We start from the raw sequence: 22,417 nt of genomic DNA on the forward strand, positions 1-22,417 counted from the left end.
CGCGAAACCTTACCGCGGGAATATTTCATGGTCCAGCAGGGTGCGCACGTTGGACACCGGGAAGGCCTCGACCCACCGGGTGAAAATGTCGGTGATGACAACCAAGAACCTCTTCCCCCGGGTGGTCCGCGGGTAGGGCCCCATTATGTTAAGGGCCAGGGTGTGAAATGGGTCGTGGGGCCCGCGGGGACGCTGCTGTTCCACCCCGTCAGACCGCCTTGTCTTCCTCTGCTGGCAATGCTGGCAGCGCCGCACCAAGTCCCGTACGTCCCGCGTCACCCCTGGCCAATGGAAGGTCTTACGGACGTCTAACTGTGTCTGGTGCGAACCTGGGTGTCCCGCCAGCTCGTGCGTGTAGTGGAAGCCCATGACCTGCTCACGGGCACCGAGCGGCACATGAAGGCACCAGGCGTCCATGTCCCCCAGTACCTGGGTCTCCAACACCCCGTCTATGCACCTGTGGTAGGGGTGAGCCTGCTCCCCATATGACCGCACCTCGGCCTGTGTGGGGTCGTCTGTATGCTAGGCCTGTTTCACGAATTCCACTAATTCGCTCAGGGTCTGCACCGGCAAGAAGGCGGGATGGTCGGGGGCCCTTGGGATGTGAAACAAGGTCGCGGGCGCCTCCCCTGGAGTGACTGGCGGCGCTTTCTGGCGGCAACAGCCTCTCCCAGTCCTGGTCATCCTGAAAGGTGTTGTGTGGGTCGGGATGGCGCGACAGCTCGTCGGCGAACTTGTTGTTCCGTCCAAGGACGTGCTCGACCGCGAAGTCGAAGTTCTGGAGCATCACCGCCCACCTCGTGAACTTCGACTTGCGGCCCTGGGCGGAGTCCAGCCAGCGGAGACACTGGCTGTCCGTCCGCAGCATGAACCGGCGGCACTCCAGGTGGTGGCGGTAGCGGCGCATAGCCCAAACGACGGCCATGCACTCCTGCTCGTTCACATGGTACTGCCGTTCGGGCTGGCCGAACTTGGCGCTGGCGTACTCCACCACCCGGGGCACGCCTTTGTCCCCCACCTGGTACAGGACGGCCCCCATCCCCTCCTGACTGGCGTCTGTCTGAAGGAACAGGGGAAGGTCAGGCTGCAGACGGGCGAGCTGGTGGCACTCGCAGAACTGTCGTTTTACCGCGTCTAGGGCGGCGTCCGCCTTGCTGGTCCACTGAAACCTGAGCTTGGGTGACAGCAAGTCCGTCATCGGGGCTGTGATGCTGGCGAAATGCGGGATGAAAGAGCGCATCCAGTTGAGAAGGCCCATCAACTTCTGCAGCTGCTTGCAGGTTCGTGGGGCGGGTTTGGACTCAATAAGGTTCAGGTGCTTTGGCAGAGGACGGCAACCCTCCGTGTCCACTATGTGCCCTAGGTACTCCAGTTCAGCCGTGCCCACGTGGCATTTCTGGGGGGCGCATGTGAGGCCGTGTCTGGTCAGCTGCTCAAGGATCAGGCCGAGGTGCCGGGCGTGGTCCTCCCACGACTGTGACCAAATGTTGACATCATCCAAGTATGCGGCGGCGAACTCGCCCGCGTACCCGTCTAACACACGCACCATCATGGCCTGGAAGGTGGCGGGGGCGTTCATCAGCCCGAATGGCATGGCACAGAACTGGAAACGTCGGCCGTCAGGGGAAGTGAACGCGGTCTTCGGGCGGTCCTCTGGACGTACGGGCACCTGCCAGTACCCGGACCTGAGGTCCAGGGATGTGAAGATGCGGGCGTCGCCCAGCCCTGCCAAAGTGTCCGTTATGTTGATAAGCGGTGGTGGGGCGGGTATGGTTACTGAATTGACTGGTTTGAAATTAACACAGAACGCATGGAGCCATCTTTTTTGTTCGCCATGACAATCTGGCAATTGTATGGCGACTCACTGGGCTCGATGACTCCATCGCGTATCATTTCTGTGATCTGGGTCTGGATGACATGCCTCTCAGTGGGTCCGAACCTGTACGGCTTTACGAACTGGGGTTGGTGAGGTCGGGTGGGGATGGTGTGTTCCGTGGTTGTGGTACGGCGGAGCATGTCATTGGCCGCAAACACTTGTGGCTGTTGGGACAGGACACTGTTTATGAGCTCTACATGGGCAGCGGGCACACTATTCCTCAGGTCCGCGAGCGTATTGGTGTCCCCTGTTTGGCAGGTAGCCGATAGCCCAGGCTGTAAACCGTGCGCCGCTCGTGATGGCCAACGTGTAGTCCCCCCCTTCCTGACTTCCACAGTGGCGTCCTCCCGCACTAGCCAAGGCAGTCCTAGGATTAGCGTCTCCTGTAGCTCATCTACTACTAGTGCTGTTGTGTGGCTGACATGATCCCTGATGGAGAGGGTGATGTTCGTGCGACTGACAATATGAACTGTTGCCCCCTTTGTCGCTCAATGTACTTCCTCCGCACCAAAGTCAATGTCCTGTACGCTCGAGCACTGAGCTGATACATAAGTGTGACTGGCGGCCGTGTCGACAAGGGCATGAACCGGCTGCCCATCCATCCTGACGGGAATACTGAGTAAATTCCCTGCCCCAGGTCCCAATTGCCCTAATTGGAACGACTCACCGCACTGCTCCAGAGGCACTGCCGCTGCCGTCAGGCGGTCCGCAGGTGCTGCCGGTGTCGCCGGGGCCACCTGGTGTCCGGTGCGGCTCGCCGACGACCCGGTGCGGGCCGCTGACGATTCGGGTGAGCCACGCCTGTCCGTCCTGACGGGGCGTGTCGGGGTGACAGTGGAGGCCGGGCTAGGGTTACAGGGACAGTGGCCAGCCATGGCACTACCCCCTAGCGGGCGTTTCCCGACGTGGGACCGCCCGCCCCGCGGGCTTGCCAGACAGCTGCCCGCGTGGGACAGACGTCGTGCCAGTGGTTCTGCTCCTCTCGGCAGTACTTACAGCGTGGAGCCCCCTGGTTTGGTGCCCCGGTGGTTTCCCTGGTTGCAGCACGTCGGGAGGGCTGCTCCCCCTGTTGCCTCGGCACCGGCGCCACATACGGTACCAGAGCTCCGGAGTCCTCGGGTGCCGCTAACGTCGGTGGCGACGTTCCTGGCCGTCGGGTAGACGGCTCGCGGCCGCGGCAGACGATTTGCACGTCGCGCTCCACCTCGTTCGCCAACCGCACGAACGTCTCCAGTCCTCTGTTGGTGGCGGCCCTATGGAATGGCTGTAGTTCGGGCAGCATCAGCTGGATGACTACCCCTAGCATGCTGCTGTCGTCCTCTCCTTCCGCCAGCCGTCCGTGGAGCCGCGCCTTAGAACTGATGAATGCTTCCGCGCTCTCCCCCGCCTCCTGAGTCCGGCAGAACAGTATTTGTTGACACGGGGCCCGGGCACATCCGTCGTTGAAATGTTCCTCCAGTCCATTAGCGAAGTCGCCCCACTCCATGCCGTATTCTCCGGCTGTGACCCACCAGTCAAGGGCACACCCCCTCAGCTGATCGCACACCTTCTCCGTCCACTCATCTGTAGGAATCGAGTATCGTGCCAGCCTGTCCCGGAATGTCCGTAGGAACTTTGCGTGGTCCTCGTGCTCCTGCCCTCCGAACTCCGGCAGTTTGAGAGTGCCACCGTGGCGCGGTGCGATAGTGGCCGCCGGCATCGCTGACGGTCTGTCCAGCGCGAGCTCGGACGCGCGGCACATGAACAGCCCATTTCTGAAGATGAGGAACTCCCAGGCCTCGGTGCACGAGCGGTGCCTCACGGTGCCGCACTGATGGCAGAACGCCACCTCATCGGGCCGCCGATGACACCCCCTCACGCCGCACTTAAATGTAGACGTCGGCCCTGGTTTTCCGTCGTCAAAGTCTGTTTTGGGCTTCTTCTCCGTGTCGCAGGTACAGGTGGCGAAAGCCTCTGCCGCGGCATGATTTATCGGCAAGCCTGGCAGAAGGCATGTGTGGCATACCCCTTCCATGTCTATGCTCACGGCTCCGTCACAGCTCATGTTCATGCGCGTAGCAGCTGCGCAGCTGCATCACCCGATCCCTGTGTGCGGTGCACGGACTTCCGCTTACACAGCCGATATCGTGCCTGGCACGTAACTTGATGCGCGCCTTTATCGCGCCTGGCGCGTAACTCAACGCGCGCCTATCACCAGGTGCCCGCTCCTTTGGCTGTCAGCGCGTCGCGTCCGTTTCTGCGCGATTCCTTTGTTCCTACAGAAGCCCTTACTGGTACACTAATTTGAAGCACAATAAATTTGAAAAATTTGAAAGTTAATTTTTAAGAAAAACGAAAGCCACACTAGTCGGGCGCCATTTTGATGCCGTCCCCTCTACCTCCATTGATTTTTAAGTGATATTGGCTTGGGTTAGAGATCTCAGGGAAAGTTCGGCCTGGTGGCTAGAGGTAGGGGTTTACGCAGTAGATCCCCCCGAGCTGTATTGGCCACTCGGGATGCCTGAAAAATAACACAAAGTCTCTGGATGATATTTGGTGAATTTATTACGGCACAGCCCTATACAGGGTGCTGCCCGTTCTGGCCGTAACGGTATTTCCGAATCGACTAGTCACACGCGCAGCTCACTTCCTCAGTGGCGGCTCACGATTTTAATGCGGGTGAGGGGCGGACTTGTACACGTGATGCGACAGTTACAAAAATACACTTTAAAACATGACGAACGATATCTTGATGAACAATACACTTCACTATTACTTATCACTTAATAAACTGGGCTAGTTGCAAGTAGGCCCGTGTCTCCGGCGACTACGTGATACCTATATGTGTCCCAGGGACTGATTCGTTAGTACATTTGGCAGCACGATGCTGTGCAACGATGATACCTAAACTCTAACATGACAGATTACACTTTGACGGGCAAGTAGTTTACTACTACATAACACTTAATAAACTGGGCTAGTGGCACGTAGGCCCGTGTCTCCAGCGACTCTACGTGATACCTAGATGTGTCCCAGGGACTGATTCGTTAGTACATTTGGCGGCACAATGCAGTGCAATGATGATACCTAAACTCTAACATGACAGATTAAACTTTGACGGGCAAGTAGTTCACTACTACAAAACACTTAATAAACTGGGCTAGTGGCTCGTCGGCCCGTGTCTCCGGCGACTCTACGTGATACCTAGATGTGTCCCAGGGACTGATTCGTTATTACGTTCGGTGGCACGTGTCGCCTTCAGGCTGCCCCGTGCGGGCCAAACCTAAGTAGCCAGCAAGCTAAGTTGGGGCGTGAAGCGCCGACGTAAAGTCTTGTAGCCTCCCCACAGTACTTACGTATTATGTCGAACACTCTTCTTGGAGCACTGATTTAATTAAGTTAAATACCTCATGGTAGATTGAGGCCGACCGCGGAACTGTACGTAAAAGTTTGAAAATATATTACACTATTGAAAACTACATGTCGGTGAAAGCAAAGTTTGATGGTTCCGCGTTGCGCGCAGTCTGCCAGCCTCTCGGAGCTCCTGAAGGACACTGACGGTTTCGCTGTGCGCGACCCCCCTCCTCCGCCACCCTCCCGCGGAAACGTGTGAATTTCGCGGAAAGCTGAACCGGCCAGGTTCGGGATAAAACGCACAGTGAGACATAATTTACATGGCTTAATATAAATTGATGAAAAATAATGTCTAATAAAAACCTGTGGAAAAATATACATAAAAAAATTTGTTGTAGTGCGGCGGAGGGATATGCCACACCCGGCCGGATCCTTCCGCCGGTGTAGCACTTATTGCCTGGCGTTCGCCTCGTCGCACGAACGACACTTTGTTGCGCGCACGAGCGCGTTCGGTGCACACACCTTTGCGAGAGGTTGATGAGGCATAGCGGTCTGACGTCGTCTGGCCGACGACCACCCCAGAGCCCGACCTGCACCCGCCAGTATACGCTCCCGCTAACGGAACACACCCCTGGCCATGGCCCACCCGAGTCAGGCGACCCGAACAGCAATCAAAGACAAAGCCGCGGAAACCTGAGTAGACAAGAGAAGAACCGTACCCATTCCTCCTAAAACATTAAATTAGGATTTTAGCGACAATAAAATCTCTTCCAGACACACCCGTTTGGAGTCTAGCGTAATGAGGTCACGCCTGGCGCGAGAGAGGCCGAGCCTCCCTCAGACGCCATGCCAGTTCGGCAGTTCAGCGCAGCTCATGGACCGGGGCGGACCTACGTCCCACGGAGAGGCAACATCCTTTGTCTACATTGAAAGTAACGTCCGGTAACTATAGCCACTAATTAACCAAACCCCTTTTATTACTTAACCTCTCCGTGAGTACCCGGTCCCTTTTTTCGGTCCCGGACCTAATCCGGCCGCATCAACTTAAGGACACCCCGCACCACACTTGGTCAACGGGGCTGCTCTTCAACATACGGCACGGGCCGTCTCCCGCAACGTACAGAACTTTGTTTAAGGTCACGCGCACGGCGCTGACCACAAACCCGCAAGGGAACTTGGACAAACTTAATTGCGGTGCGTGTTTCACCACAGTGGGCACAACACCCGCGCCGAGACATTTGCATACGGGATTGGCCGTCTCCAATCGCCCGCCCCTTAATTCAGTGTATTTTTGTATCCCGTATTTTGTACTGCTAACTTACGTTACCCGAGTAACGAGTGCCACGTAACTTGTGCGCGCCCCCTTAATCCAGTGTATTTTTGTATCCCGTGTTTTGTATTGCTAACGTACGTTACCCGAATAACGAGTGCCACGTAACTTGTGCGCACCACCTTAATTCAGTGTATTTTTGTATCCCGTATTTTGTATTGCTAACTTACGTTACCAGAGTAACGAGTGCCACGTAACCTGTACGCGCCCCCTTAATTCAGTGTATTTTGTGTCCCGCCTTTGTGTTACGAAATTACGTTACCTACGTACCCCGTGAGACGTCTGAGACATAACAGCATCCGAGGCCACGTAACGCGGAACACAAACAATAAGGCGCCACGGAATAACAAGTAAAAACCCCCCGGGGACCTCTGTAGAGTGTTGTATCGTGTACGACTCGCTCCTCTGAATAAAAGGTACGACACCACCACCTCAACTCCACGTCTCTTATTTAAAATCATCTCACGCAACACCGCCGCCAGCCCTAGTGGGCCACGCAGGGGCACATACATCCACGACCCCAAATTCACGACTAGAAATGAGCTAGTCTGGCGCCCACCCGGACAACACAGATCAAGAACCGCCTTTTCCCACTAGGAGCCACACCGGGACTCGAGCCCGAGACCCCGGACGACGGCATTTGGCGCCCGCTGCGTGGGGCAGAAAATAACGTGAAAAATTATTTTTTTTCACTTCTGGACATTTTCGAAATAAATTCACCAACAGGCGACAGCGGAGACACGAAACGGCCATTTTGGACACAGGAAGGGTCGAAGGCCAGACAGACCGGCGCGACGAGGCGAGCGGACAAAGGACACTCCAACCACCCCCACCCCCGCACGTCATCACGGCGAGGCGAGCAACGGAGCGACGTCACCACCCCCACTCCGCGCGGACCGTTTTCGCCTCCTCTTTGTGCGGCTGTCCGGGCACCTGCCCGCCGCCGATCTCAAACCCGCGCGCTACAACACGCGCCCAGACTACGAACAGCCCGTCACAGACGGCGAACTTGAACGTACAACATACAGCTCAACATGCAGGCACCACCTACAGACCTCGTGTGCACGCGTTGCCTATTACCAAGGGAAATAGACCTATTGACGGGATCACTGCCGTGGTACAGGATATGCCAATGCGCGAACACCCGGGACAACGTCACCGAACAGACCTGGGGCAAGCCCTGGAGCGAGACGTTACTCGGCGAGCCGCACACCCAATTACCGTGGTCATGGGCACCGCTCAAGACGGAGGCACAAGCTAACGTCACACTGGGAGGCATACTACCGACTATGGGCCTCACGAGTGCCCGGACCAATCTGGCACCCAAATACATCCCACCACCAAGCGCAATCACCGGACCAAACACGGGGATGCATACACGCAACCCGTGCTACACAGGGAAGTTAGCACTACCCGAGTTCAGCGGAATAGGGCACGAAGTACCCAGAGACTTCCTAACACACTGCGAGGTTAGACTGGCATGGTCCGGAATACCGACCGATGAATGGTCGGGGCGAGCGAGCGAACAGCTGAAGGGGACCGCCCGCCAATGGTGGAACATCTGGGGACGCTTCGGCATGCCCTGGGAGGAGTTTGCCACGTCATTCAACCGCCGATTTGACACGGAACACGCACTGGTCCAATGCACGACACAGTTCTATGGCGAACGCCAACGCGACGGCGAACCCGTCGAGCAGTTTCTGGCCAAGAAAATGCAACTGTTCAATCGAGTAGCACCCGGTGCCGCGCCAGCCACCGCGCTCGCAACCATTACCACCCTCCTACACAATGAACTGCAACCGTTCATGCGGTGTTACCGCGCAGAGGAAGTCGAGGATTACGTCCGACAAGCCATAGACACGGAACGGAACATCCGGGGACTGCGACACTACGACCCCCCGAACACCGACCGGGACCTGGCGAGACGCCCAATGGGTCAGAGAATATCCAGCGCCCAGAACCGGGAAGCAGGGGGCTACCCACCCGACCGCCCGCGACGAGCCATCGAGGACGCACCACCACCTGGTAGGCCCGATGGGTCATCGACACAGCAGGAACCCCCACTACCGCGATGCCAGTTGGGCTGCCCCGCAGGTACCCGCCACTGGCATGTCGACTGCCCACGCCGGCAAACACCACCCTTCACCAACACGTCGGGAAACGCCCACCCGGGGGCACGGCGGTAAAACCCGCGCCTCCGAGTAACCCGAGCCAACCCACACCCGCCGCGGAAGCAGCCACACCGCAGATAAACCAGCTAGTCCGCCCTCGCGACGGCCTACTCCGTATCCCAGTGGAAGTCAACGGGCAACCCACGGCGGCCCTGGTAGACACGGGCGCGAGCCACGTGTTCGTGGCCCCCCACCTGGTACCCCCCGGTGCGCTGCAGCCCCACCAAGCCGAGTTACGGTTAGCAACCAGCACGCAACCGGGAGGGACAGTGGGGCAAGCCGAACTCGAGGTACGCATTCGGGACGACGTCACCACGGTAACCGCCCTAGTGGTAGAGGACTTACACGAAGGGATAGTACTAGGCCAACCATGGTTAGCGAGACAAGATGCGGTGATCGAAATGAAACCCAGACGAGTTTACATTGGCACCCGCGAGCGGCTCACGGTGTACGCCATAGGCACTACCCCCGAGAGTCAGGGGGAGAAAGTAACCTTAGACCAGTTCCGCCACAACGTCCCCCACGAGTACCGAGCAGCAGTGGAACGCGTGTTGGCAGAAAGGCAGGACGTCTTCGCGGTAGCCGACCCACTGAAACGCACCACCATCACCGAACACCACATCCCGACCACCCACGACAACCCAGTACACGAGGCCCCGAGAGGCTACGGGTTCCGGGAGCAGAGGGCCATCCGGGAGCAAGTGGCGGACATGCTTCGCGACGGGGTAGTCGAGCCGTCCAACAGTCATTACAATGCTTGCTTCGTATTAGCCCCAAAGAAAGACGGTTCGCTACGCTTCTGCGTCGATTTTCGGCCGCTAAACGCGATCACGATTAGCTCACCCCCACCTCAAATCAGCGTCGACGCCGCCGTAGCCGGACTCGGCCGCGCGAAAGTCTTCAGTACGCTCGACCTGAAGGCTGGGTACTGGCAAGTGCCCATACGGGCGGAAGACAGGGGGAAAACCGCGTTCACGATACCAGACGGGCGGAAGTTTCAATTTCGCGCCATGCCTTTTGGGCTAAAGTGCGCACCGGCCACGTTCCAGGGAATGATGACCCGAGTGTTGGAGGGGTACCTGGGCCGGTTTGCGATCGCGTACCTCGACGACGTGATCGTCTTCTCCGAGACGTGGGAGGACCACGCCAGACACCTGGCGCTGGTCCTAGAACGCTTGGCCACACACCATCTCACGGCCGCACACCACAAGTGTCATATCGGGACCCAGGAGGTCGAATTCCTGGGCCACCTAGTAAGCGCGGCTGGCAACCGACCCCAACCCGTTCACTTGCGCAAGATTGCTGAAGCGGCACCACCGCGGACGAGGAAGCAACTCCAACGGTTTATCGGCCTGGTGAACTGGCTCAGGGGGTACATCCCCGACTTCTCCCGTACCATCGCACCACTGACCGACCTCCTGTCACCACGGGCACGGTACCATTGGGGCGAACCCGCGCAACGCGCCTTCGAAGAAATAAAAGCCGCCTTCACTCGCTGTCACACCCTCACACGAGTAGACCCCGGACGCCGCCTCTACCTTCAGACCGACGCCAGCGCACTCGGTGTGGGCGCGGTGCTTTTTCACACGGACCCGAACGGGGTCCGCGAGGTCATCGACTACGCTAGCGCGAAGCTCGGACCGGCCGAACGCCGGTATCACAGCAACGAGCAAGAGTGCCTAGCCGTAGTCTGGGCCATGAAAAAGTACCGGCCCCACCTGGAGGGGAAGTGCTTCACACTGAGGACGGACAACAGCTGCCTCACCTGGCTGCGTACGATGCAGGGGCGGAAAGGCAAACTCATACGATGGGCGCTATTCCTCCAGTCGTTCGACTTCGACGTCGGGCACGTTCCCGGCACGGAGAACCAGCTCCCCGACTTACTGTCGCGGAAACCCGACGACCGAACAGAGCTGACGGACGAGGACGACTGGGAGGAGATTCTACCCCCGGACACACCACACGGACACGCATCGCACGACTCGGCATGCGCGCGAATCACGGCCGACGCGGACGGGGACGAAGACCCACCCAACACCGTGGCCGACGTCCAGGACCGGGTACGTCGAGCACAGGAAACGTCAATAGACGCGGCAAGACGCCGCCAGCAAGCGACCGCCGGACACGAGGCGTGGCGCGTGCAAGACGGCCTGATTCAGACTCACACACCCGGACACCAAGAAGACTGGAGGACCTACGTCCCGACGGAAGCCCGAGAAGCGGTCCTTCGGTTCTTCCACGACCACGACCTCGCTGGACACCCGGGGACCGATCAGACACGACGAGAAGTCACCCGGCACTACCACTGGCCCTGCGTCACGTACGACGTACGTACGTACGTGCGCGAATGCGAGGTCTGTCAGGCGAGGAAAGCGAGGCGGCGTGACGGCGAGGAGCAACAGCGACCCAGGGAACCCACCACCGCCTTCCAAACGATAGCCTTAGACGTAATGGGCCCCTACCCCCGCACGCCGCGCGGCAAACGCTTCCTCCTCGTCGTGACGGACCTCTTCACGCGGTGGACGGAGGCGTATCCATGCGGGAACGTGCGCACACCTACCATCATCAGCCTGCTGACCAGGTAATTCCTGTCCCGTTGGGGATACCCCCAGTCGGTGTTGACGGACAACGCCAGTCAGTTCCTGGGGCGACATTGGAAGGGCTGGTGCGACGAACACCAGATCGAGCACCACACGACGCCCGCCTACCACCCGAGAGCGAACCCGACAGAGTGCTGGAACCAGGAACTGAAGGCACAGCTCCGGATCCGGCTGGGGGCAGACCACACGCAGTGGGACCTGCACGTGGCTGACGCCCTCTTCTGTGTACGACGCCGCACCAACGCCGCAACCGGCCGCACACCGGCCGAAATGATACAGGGCCACAACCTGCCCTTACCGGGAGAATGGGCCACACACGGCACTCCACACCCCGACGAGACGACGGAGGAACGCGACCAACGATGGGTGACTCTGCACGACGAGGCAAGACGTAGGCAGGAGAGGTACGCCAACCGGATCACCCCAATCACAGATCATCCTCCACCCGCCGTGCAGGTCGGCGATCAGGTGTTCGCGCGACTACACCCACTTTCAGCCGCACCCCGCAACTATTGCGCGGGCCTGGCCCCGCGCTGGGGCGGGCCATACACGGTACGGCGACGACTAGGCAGGACGACGTACTTAGTCCGCACGGAGGGACGGCGCCTGAAAAAGGTGCACAGGGACGACATCCGGCTCACCGCCCTGCCTGGGGAGAGGAACCCAGACGGGGACGCAGGACCCCCCACTCCGGACGACAACGGACGCCGTACGCCGGAGAGCGACGCCGTCCAGAAAGAGGACAACTCGCCAGAAGCGACCCCCGCTAGGAGCCGACCCGAACCGCGCCCATACCGCACCCTAGTGTTCACGAACACCACGTCCAACAGGCCCCGCGACGAACTTGCATACACGCCCAGGACATCACCCGCAGAGGCCGCGTCAGACGACGAGGCGAGGCCACGACCACGGCGGTGGCGGCGCCCGCCCACGTACCTCGACGATTATGCCCTTAGCATGGCCACGGGGGACACCGGGGGCGACCCCGCCCACGACGTGCCAGACGAACCAGAAGAGGTCCACGAGAACGCACCGGAGACGGCAGTGGTACCCTGGGAGGGAAGCGGGGTGTACGAGAGCCCCCCACCGCAATGCTACCCACGGGGCGATGAAGCAGAGGCCGTGGAGATCGCCGAGCTGTCGCACAGCATGGGCCAACGCCGATCGTCACGCAACCCGGAGAGACCGACCCGGAGATCGCCGCCTCAGCATCAGCCGCCATACCCGAACGGGAACGGACTCCGTACCAGTCCACGAACTGTCAACCGCCGCCGAAGGAGGACCTCCGCGGACCGGGACATCGACTGGGGACAAGCGAACCCGCCAGCGAGCCCGCAGAACGACCCCGACGGGCCCACAGACCTCCAGTTCGCCTGGCCGACTTCGACCTGGGAACAGGGCGCAGGGCCTGTCAGCCACAAGGCTACCTCGACGAGTCAACCCCCGGATGTTCGGCGTGGGACGACCCGGGACAGGTGCTCGGGCCCTACCAACTGCGGCCACCGCGAGCACCACCCGGGTGGAGCTGTTGCCGGAGCTAGGAGGCGCCACGACGCCGCCCCCGGCACGCCTGCCACGACGGCAACCGGGGCGGCGCGCACGTTGGCCCAGTCGGCCACGTTCACCAGGTCCAGTGCGCTGACCCTATCAGCCGCTGACCCCACCCAGACGCCACGACGCCGCCCCCGGCACGCCTGCCACGACGGCAACCGGGGCGGCGCACACGTTGGCCCAGTCGGCCACGTTCACCAGGTCCAGTGCGCTGACCCTATCAGCCGCTGACCCCGCTCAGGCGCCACGACGCCGCCCCCGGCACGCCTGCCACGACGGCAACCGGGGCAGCGCACACGTTGGCCCAGTCGGCCACGTTCACCAGGTCCAGTGCGCTGACCCTATCAGCCGCTGACCCCACCCAGACGCCACGACGCCGCCCCCGGCACGCCTGCCACGACGGCAACCGGGGCGGCGCGCACGTTGGCCCAGTCGGCCACGTTCACCAGGTCCAGTGCGCTGACCCTATCAGCCGCTGACCCCACCCAGACGCCACGACGCCGCCCCCGGCACGCCTGCCACGACGGCAACCGGGGCGGCGCGCACGTTGGCCCAGTCGGCCACGTTCACCAGGTCCAGTGCGCTGACCCTATCAGCCGCTGACCCCACCCAGACGCCACGACGCCGCCCCCGGCACGCCTGCCACGACGGCAACCGGGGCGGCGATCACGTTGGCCCAGTCGGCCTTGATCACCAGGTCCAGTACGCGGAGCCAACCAGCTGCTGAGCCGCGAACCACGCCGGGATGGAGCGGCCGGAGCTAGGGGTGGCCCCATGTTAGCGGGACCATAAGCGGCGCAAGGTCGGGCTTCACAGGGGGGGGGGGGGCGTTTGACGTCGTCTGGCCGACGACCACCCCAGAGCCCGACCTGCACCCGCCAGTATACGCTCCCGCTAACGGAACACACCCCTGGCCATGGCCCACCCGAGTCAGGCGACCCGAACAGCAATCAAAGACAAAGCCGCGGAAACCTGAGTAGACAAGAGAAGAACCGTACCCATTCCTCCTAAAACATTAAATTAGGATTTTAGCGACAATAAAATCTCTTCCAGACAAACCCGTTTGGAGTCTAGCGTAATGAGGTCACGCCTGGCGCGAGAGAGGCCGAGCCTCCCTCAGACGCCATGCCAGTTCGGCAGTTCAGCGCAGCTCATGGACCGGGGCGGACCTACGTCCCACGGAGAGGCAACATCCTTTGTCTACATTGAAAGTAACGTCCGGTAACTATAGCCACTAATTAACCAAACCCCTTTTATTACTTAACCTCTCCGTGAGTACCCGGTCCCTTTTTTCGGTCCCGGACCTAATCCGGCCGCATCAACTTAAGGACACCCCGCACCACACTTGGTCAACGGGGCTGCTCTTCAACATACGGCACGGGCCGTCTCCCGCAACGTACAGAACTTTGTTTAAGGTCACGCGCACGGCGCTGACCACAAACCCGCAAGGGAACTTGGACAAACTTAATTGCGGTGCGTGTTTCACCACAGTGGGCACAACACCCGCGCCGAGACATTTGCATACGGGATTGGCCGTCTCCAATCGCCCGCCCCTTAATTCAGTGTATTTTTGTATCCCGTATTTTGTACTGCTAACTTACGTTACCCGAGTAACGAGTGCCACGTAACTTGTGCGCGCCCCCTTAATCCAGTGTATTTTTGTATCCCGTGTTTTGTATTGCTAACGTACGTTACCCGAATAACGAGTGCCACGTAACTTGTGCGCACCACCTTAATTCAGTGTATTTTTGTATCCCGTATTTTGTATTGCTAACTTACGTTACCCGAGTAACGAGTGCCACGTAACCTGTACGCGCCCCCTTAATTCAGTGTATTTTGTGTCCCGCCTTTGTGTTACGAAATTACGTTACCTACGTACCCAGTGAGACGTCTGAGACATAACAGCATCCGAGGCCACGTAAAGCGGAACACAAACAATAAGGCGCCACGGAATAACAAGTAAAAACCCCCCGGGGACCTCTGTAGAGTGTTGTATCGTGTACGACTCGCTCCTCTGAATAAAAGGTACGACACCACCACCTCAACTCCACGTCTCTTATTTAAAATCATCTCACGCAACACCGCCGCCGGCCCTAGTGGGCCACGCAGGGGCACATACATCCACGACCCCAAATTCACGACTAGAAACGAGCTAGTCTGGCGCCCACCCGGACAACACAGATCAAGAACCGCCTTTTCCCACTAGGAGCCACACCGGGACTCGAGCCCGAGACCCCGGACGACGGCAGGTCTATGCGACATAGAGGAGCATTGGCGGTCGGCGTCAACATATTACTAGAGTAATAGAAAACAGAAGATGTAAATTTTTTTGAATTTTTTTGTATTTTAACAATTGTTTTATATTTACTATAAAAAATTGTATTCATTAAAATAAATATCAAACTTTATGATGTTATCAAAACCATATCAAAATGCCTTTGAGGGAATTACCTATTTTATCCGTATATCTTCCCAATCGGAATTCAATGAAAAAGGTAAATACTTGTAAGAGTAAACTCTATGTTGTAACAAGTATCTCTTAATTTCACAAATTATATTATTTTATGTCAAATATATTTTATGGATTAAATATATTTATGCATCGCATGGTAAATTGTTATCGCGCAAAAAATTAGAATCACTTAAGAATACTTCGGTTTGTAGGTCATCTGGTTATCCTTGTCGCGGCCTCGTATCTGGTAAAGATGTGGAGACAGGGTGGACGTCGCTCGGTCATATGGTTGTCGTTTTGGTTTTGCCCGGCGCCAGCTCTTGGGTAGAGCAGTCTCACACTCTGAGGCGGGAGTGGACCGTTCGGCCCAGTGCAGCTGACCGAGGACGGGCTTGCGTGGAACAGGCCTTCGGGGATGGGAGGTTGCTCACCCCGCTCGCCGTCGTCCCGGACTCCGGAAGTGTATAGGTGGGGGTGAAAACCGCCGGGGTTGCAGTGTGCCTAGGCGTCACTGCCAAAGAGTTCCTGCAGGCGGGCTGCCAGTCGGGCCGAAATGGTTCGCGGCCGCGGGTCCTGCAGCTGGTCAACTGTGGTCCAGGTCGTCAGGGGCTTGCGAGGGGGGGGGGGGGGGGTGTTGAGGGTAGGGTGAGAGGAATGAGGCGGGGGTAGGATGTCTTGATAGGAGAGATTAGCTCAGGGGGGTGAGGGAAGAGTATCTCGGCAGTTGGGAGTTGATCTGGGGAGTAGGGGACAGGGGAGAACTGGTAGGAATGGAGGGGGCAGTAGGCTGGGCTTGGCTCCCCCTGGCCTGCTGCTGTTGTGAAGTAGCCCCGCAGGTATGCTGCCTAAGGCTCCCAGGCAGACTGGGTTGAGCCTGATGGGGGTTCTTCGACGAGGAGAGTACCCTTCCACCGGGTGCGGCGGCAGCAGGAACGCTTCCTCATCCAACTCCGGGGGTAGAAGGAGGAAGGTGCCCGCGGTCTCGCAAGGAGTCGCCAACGGAAAGGTTGGAAGTAGGAGAGAGGGATGCCCGCAGTCTCACGAAGAGTCGCTAGCAGAGAGATGCCCGTGGTCTCACGAAGAGTCGCTAGCGGATAGGTAAATGAGAGAGGGAGAATGTGAGAGAGAGAGGGAGAGAAGGGAAGCCCGCGGTCTCACATAGAGTCGCTAGCAGAGGAGAGAGAGAGAGAAAGGTATGCCAATAATACCACTGTTTGCTGTGTTGGTATTTATTCTCCCAGATTGGCTGGGAGAGAGGAGAGCTCTCTAGGCTTGTTAGCCCGCACAATATATACATTTTCCTTCTACAATCGTTCGTGGTAAATTTTACATATTGCTATCACTTAAGCTGATTTGCATTTACAATGTTATTCACAAGAATATGAAACATTCTTATAATACACACTTAATAATCTTCATAAATATTTACAATCATAACATGTTTTAACTTAACATAACATAAGATATCTTAATATAACATTGTCTGTTCATATGTACAACTGCCATCTGGTGACGAATGGTGGCACTACAATGGCCATGGCCGGAATGTTTTGCCTCGGATAGGACTGTGACCCGGGTTTTAGCTTAATAAAGAGGAGGTACGACGTCTGACCCCCCCCCCCCCCCCTGGAAAAGCCCGGTCTCTAGGCCGTCCGCGTGGCTTCCAGCAGGCACATGATGCCTTCTCTCCTAGTGGTTGCGAGCGAAGGGCCGGCCTTTAGGTTCCGGACTCCCTGGGTTGCCATTCACCAGTGTGTCTAGTTCGCAGCCTTTGACGTAATCTGCCAGGTACAGTGGGGGCCGGCGTCGTCGTCGGCGGTGTCTCTGGTTGTCCTCAGCTGGTTCCTCCACCTTGACCCGGAATTCGGCATCGGTGAGGGAGGCACCATGCCCCCATCTGCTTCGGGTAGGGGAGGGTGGTTCTGTTGTCTCAATGTCGTCCGGTTCTGTCACCAGGGGCTGCTTTTCTGTGGTGCTTATGCCCGCCTCTGGTATCCCAGTGACATCAAGGATCTGCTTTCGTGCTGGGTGCCTCTGGTGCTGTCGCCTCGGGGTCGTGGCAGGGACTTCTGCTGTCCTCTCCATTCTTGTTCTTGGGCTCGGTGTTCCCTGGAGCAGATACTGCATTCCTTGGGGTGTGAAAGATTGGTGGTTGTCCGGCATCGATTCTGTCACATCTGGGGTAGGGTCTTCCATGGCATTGCCCCCTTCCGGGAGAGCTGTTTTCTGGATGTGGTCCCGGTGTACTTTTCGCATTTGTCTACCCCGGCGCACCAAATAAGTGCTTTGACTTAGATACTTCAGGATGCGGCGTGGTCCCGGCCACCTGAGGCTCAGTCCAGCGGAGTAGTTCCTTATTGCGTTGGACAGGGTATGTGTGCAGACATACACGTTGTTACCTAGCTGTAGCTCCGGTGGTTGTCGTGTGGTCTGCGGGGTTATCTGCTGAGTGTAGGCCTTCTGGTGTTCTTACGCTGTTGTCAGCTCAATTTCTTGCCGCCGACGGCGATCCTCGGTGTCTTCCCCTTCATCTGTCACTCCGTGAACTGTCCATTCACCGGGCATGGGCAGATTGTGGCCGTGGACCATTTGTGCCGGGGACATCCCTGTGGCTGTATTGGTCCTGCGGTGGATGCAGAACAGGGCCTCTGCTATGTGTTCGTCCCATGTGGTATGGTCGTCCCCCAGACGTATGTGCATTTGGACTTTCAGCTCCTGGTTATGTCTCTCCGTTGGGTTGGCTCGTGGATGGTAAGCTGGCATAGTCCGGTGTTACACTTGCCATGTCCGACATAATTCTTGCCACTGCCTTCCAATGAACTGGCTGGCATTGTCCGTCAGGAGGTTCCTGGGGTATCCCCATCGTGGAAAGAATTCCGTCTGCAGGATTCTCGCAATGGTTTTGGCTCGGATGTTACTGGTAGGATATGCTTCTACCCATTGTGTGAAGAGGTCCGTGACCACCACCAGGAACCTCTTCCCTCGGGCAGTATGGGGATACGGCCCCATAACATCCAGCGTGATGGACTGGAATGGGGTAGTGGGGAGGCGCGGCTGCTGCTGCTCGGTTCCATCACTCCGCCATGCCTATCGCTACTGGCACTTCTCGCAGGTCCTTACATACTCCCATATGTCCCGGGCTATGCCGGGCCAGTGGTAGTGCTGGCTGGTTGCCCATCGGGTTTGATCCGGTCCTGAATGTCCTGCCAGATCATTATCGTGCATGAAGCGCAGAACAGCTTCCCATGCCTCTGGTGGTACATAGATGCACCACTCCTGGTTGGTTCCTATCCCCTTCGTACACAACATGCCCTCTCTCATGGTCCATATCTCATCCAGTCCTTCCGCTTGCTTTGCTCGTCGATGCTCAGCATCTGGGGAGGTGCATTGGGCGTCCATAACTCATTGTTTGAGTTCAATGAGGTCTGCTGGAGGTGGGTCATCATCTTCTCCCACAGTGAGCAGGCGAAAGGTCGTGTAACTTTGCCTATGGTCGTGTGCCCTGTGGGAAGGTGGTATGCTTCCTAGTGTATAAACTGTCAGGCGCTCATGTTTACCTAAATTTACCAGGCCTGATGCTGGCGAAATCAAGGCATCCTGATCTACTAACCATGGCTATCCGAGTATCAAATCTTCTCTGAGTCCTTCTACCACGACTTCTGGAGTTTGGGTCACCATCTCCCGTATACCTACTGTGATGATGGCATCTCCAATGGCTGTACCGGTTCCAGTGTTCGTAGCAAGGCACAGGGCACAGCGTCTGGGTGTAATATCTGCGGGTGGTACACAGTGCTGGGCGACGAACACATGGCTCACCCCTGTGTCTATAAGTGCGGCAGTCGGTCTCCCATTCAGGGTGATGTGGATCCGCATCAGTCGGTTTTCTAGCGTGGTGAGCTGCCCCAGTTGTTCAAGGTTGTTCTCTGTGGCTTGCGGCAGGGGATTGGCTGGCACGGGGGGTAGGAATATAGATCCTACACCCCCTACTGCCCATTTCCCGCCGGTTGTTGTCTCTCTTGGTTTGTCTGGCAGTCCTGATGCCAGTGATACATGCCCTGTGGGCATCCAAGACGGCACTGTGGTGGTCGGCCTCCATCGCACCGATTGTCTGCATTCCGCCATTCTGGAGATGTGTTCTGGTCTGTCCCACCAGGTGGTTCCTCGATCGCCCGTGTTGCTGTCCGCCATGGACATTCCTGTGGTCTGTCCCTGCTTGTCCCTGCAGGTGCTCCGACCTGCTGTCTGGGCCCTCGTTCGGGGATAGTTGTCCTGGTCCGACGTCCCAGGAGGTGTCGTAGGTTGCCTTCTGTAGCTGTTGCCTGTCGTACATAGTACTCTACTGTTTCATTGCAGTATGGCCTGAGGAATGGTTGCAATTCTTCTCGCATTAATGCAGTAACTTCTGGCAAAGCTTGCTCGGGGTCTTCTCCTGGGGCTATGCGCCGGTACAGCCGCAGCTTGTTTGCCACGAACTGCTCTACTGACTCTGAGTCCTTTTGGGACTCGCCATAGAAGCGAGCCTTACAGCTCATGTCTGCCATGCGGTCGTCAAAGTGCCATGTAAAGCGGGATTCGAACTCCTGCCACTGCATGTCATAGCGCCCCCACAGGTCCCACCACTCACGAGCTAACCCGCGCAATTGCTCACTCGTGCGTTGTGTCCATTCTTCTATCGGCACCCCACATTGTGTCAACCGTCCCTTACAACACTGCACAAACTCGCATGGGTCCTCATGCGCTAGTCCACTGAACTCTGGTAGCACTACGTGTCCTGTTGCGGTAGCTGTCCGCCCCATATGCATGTTTGGTTGTACTACTGGGCTTGCAACCACCTCCCAACCTATGAGGTTTGCCCCTGCCTTCTGTGTCGATGCCTGTGTGGGCCTTGGTGTTGCTATTGTGTCCCAAACCAATGTACCCATTGCTAACTCCGATTTAACTGTTTTGCCCTCAGATGTGTTGTGCCACTGTCCCTCTACTGTCATTAGGTCGAAGTCCCTTGGTGGCTGACCTGTCTCACATGTGGTTTGTCAGTCTGTGTGGCAGCATTGTTTATGAATTTCTACACTGTCTATCCTGCACACGTTCTTCTATACTTGTTTAGTAAATATACACTTTGGGTCGCCGAATGCTGCTGGCTGTTCGTGCTCTCTTGTAGTCTCGATGATGAAGTGTGCCACATGTTAGGGCGCCAAATGTCGCGGCTTCATCTCTGGTGAAGATGTGGAGACGGGGTGGACGTCGCTCGGTCATTCGGTTGTCGTTTTGGTTTTTCCCGGCGCCAGCTCTTGGGTAGAGCAGTCTCACACTCTGAGGCGGGAGTGGACCGTTCGGCCCAGTGCAGCTGACCGAGGACGGGCTTGCGTGGAACAGGCCTTCGGGGATGGGAGGTTGCTCACCCCGCTCGCCGTCGTCCCGGACTCCGGAAGTGTATAGGTGGGGGTGAAAACCGCCGGGGTTGCAGTGTGCCTAGGCGTCACTGCCAAAGAGTTCCTGCAGGCGGGCTGCCAGTCGGGCCGAAATGGTTCGCGGCCGCGGGTCCTGCAGCTGGTCAACTGTGGTCCAGGTCGTCAGGGGCTTGCGAGGGGGGGGGGTGTTGAGGGTAGGGTGAGAGGAATGAGGCGGGGGTAGGATGTCTTGATAGGAGAGATTAGCTCAGGGGGGTGAGGGAAGAGTATCTCGGCAGTTGGGAGTTGATCTGGGGGGTAGGGGACAGGGGAGAACTGGTAGGAATGGAGGGGGCAGTAGGCTGGGCTTGGCTCCCCCTGGCCTTGCTACTGCTGTGAAGTAGCCCCGCAGGTATGCTGCCTAAGGCTCCCAGGCAGACTGGGTTGAGCCTGATGGGGGTACCTCGACGAGGAGAGTACCCTTCCGCCGGGTGCGGCGGCAGCAGGAACGCTTCCTCATCCAACTCCGGGGTAGAAGGAGGAAGGTGCCCGCGGTCTCGCAAGGAGTCGCCAACGGAAAGGTTGGAAGTAGGAGAGAGGGATGCCCGCAGTCTCACGAACTCATGAAGAGTCGCTAGTGGATGGGTAAATGAGAAAGGGTGAATGAGAGAGAGAGAGATAAGGGAAGACCGTGGTCTCACGAAGTCGCTAGCAGAGGAGAGGGAGAGAGAGAGAAATGTAAGCCAATTGTTAGTATTTTTCTCTTGTCAGTCAATCACATCAGAGCCACGAATAAAGAAAAGAAAACGATCATTATTTCTAGATACAAAACCGCATCTCTCCTATTTTAATTCAATCTGATATACATCCATTCCTTACTCCATTGTCACAACAAACAACATACTCAATGTAATTTCATAGATAAAATACATTCTTATGAAAAATAGAAAAATACAAAGACATTCCAACACTCCCCCTTATTTTTCTATTCTATTACAAATATGATAATCCAACACAAAGAAAGAATTACATAAGTCCAACCAAACTACAAAATTTTTGATTTTTGTTGCTTGCAAGATTCTTTGTAAATAGATATGCTACATTGTTCTCTGATGCTACATATGAAAAATTAACTAGTTGCTTCTCTACAAGTTCCCTACAAACATGAAACATTATGTCAATATGCTTTGATCTTTCACTAACATTATCATGCTTAGTCAATTTAATTGCTGCTGCATTGTCAGTATAGATCTTACATGGTGTGTCTATGAGTGTATCCATTCCTAATTCTGAAAGTAAGTCTTTTACCCATATCACATCTCGAGAAACTTCAGCCATAGCCATATATTCCATCTCCATTGTTGATCTGGCTATGCTTCTCTGCTTTTTACTATACCATGACATCGCTCCCCCTGCAACAATGGTTACGTAGCCACTGACTGATTTTCTTGATTCAGTGTCAGCTCCCCAATCTGCATCACAGAACACCTGCACAAACTTATCATGACCTTTAAAACATAACTGTAAATCCTTTGTCTCACTCAAGTACCTTATTATGTGCTTCACCTCTTTTAAATCTCTGACTTTAGGATTCTGACAATATTGACTAACCTTACTTACTGCAAATGATAGATCGGGTCTTGTGTTATTTGACAAATGTAACAAACTTCCAACTGCACTTCGATAAGTAGTGGAATCAAAACTTTGCTCATCATTT

General features: G+C 56.9%; 1 protein-coding gene across 1 annotated transcript in view; it reads left to right on the top strand.

Moving 5' to 3' along the window:
• The first annotated feature begins 1,550 nt into the window (after positions 1–1,550).
• The window catches only part of LOC134535347 (uncharacterized), a 99,576-nt gene continuing 78,709 nt past the window's right edge, over positions 1,551–22,417 (top strand). The window contains exons 1-6 of the mRNA XM_063374417.1: positions 1,551–1,618; positions 2,921–2,995; positions 3,486–3,657; positions 15,719–15,773; positions 15,810–15,914; positions 20,778–20,882. Of these exons, the coding sequence (XP_063230487.1) occupies positions 1,551–1,618; positions 2,921–2,995; positions 3,486–3,657; positions 15,719–15,773; positions 15,810–15,914; positions 20,778–20,882 (580 nt within the window). The remainder of the gene's footprint in view (positions 1,619–2,920; positions 2,996–3,485; positions 3,658–15,718; positions 15,774–15,809; positions 15,915–20,777; positions 20,883–22,417) is intronic.

Source organism: Bacillus rossius, chromosome 8 (assembly GCF_032445375.1).
Source record: "Bacillus rossius redtenbacheri isolate Brsri chromosome 8, Brsri_v3, whole genome shotgun sequence".
In the NCBI taxonomy this organism is placed as follows: domain Eukaryota; kingdom Metazoa; phylum Arthropoda; class Insecta; order Phasmatodea; family Bacillidae; genus Bacillus; species Bacillus rossius.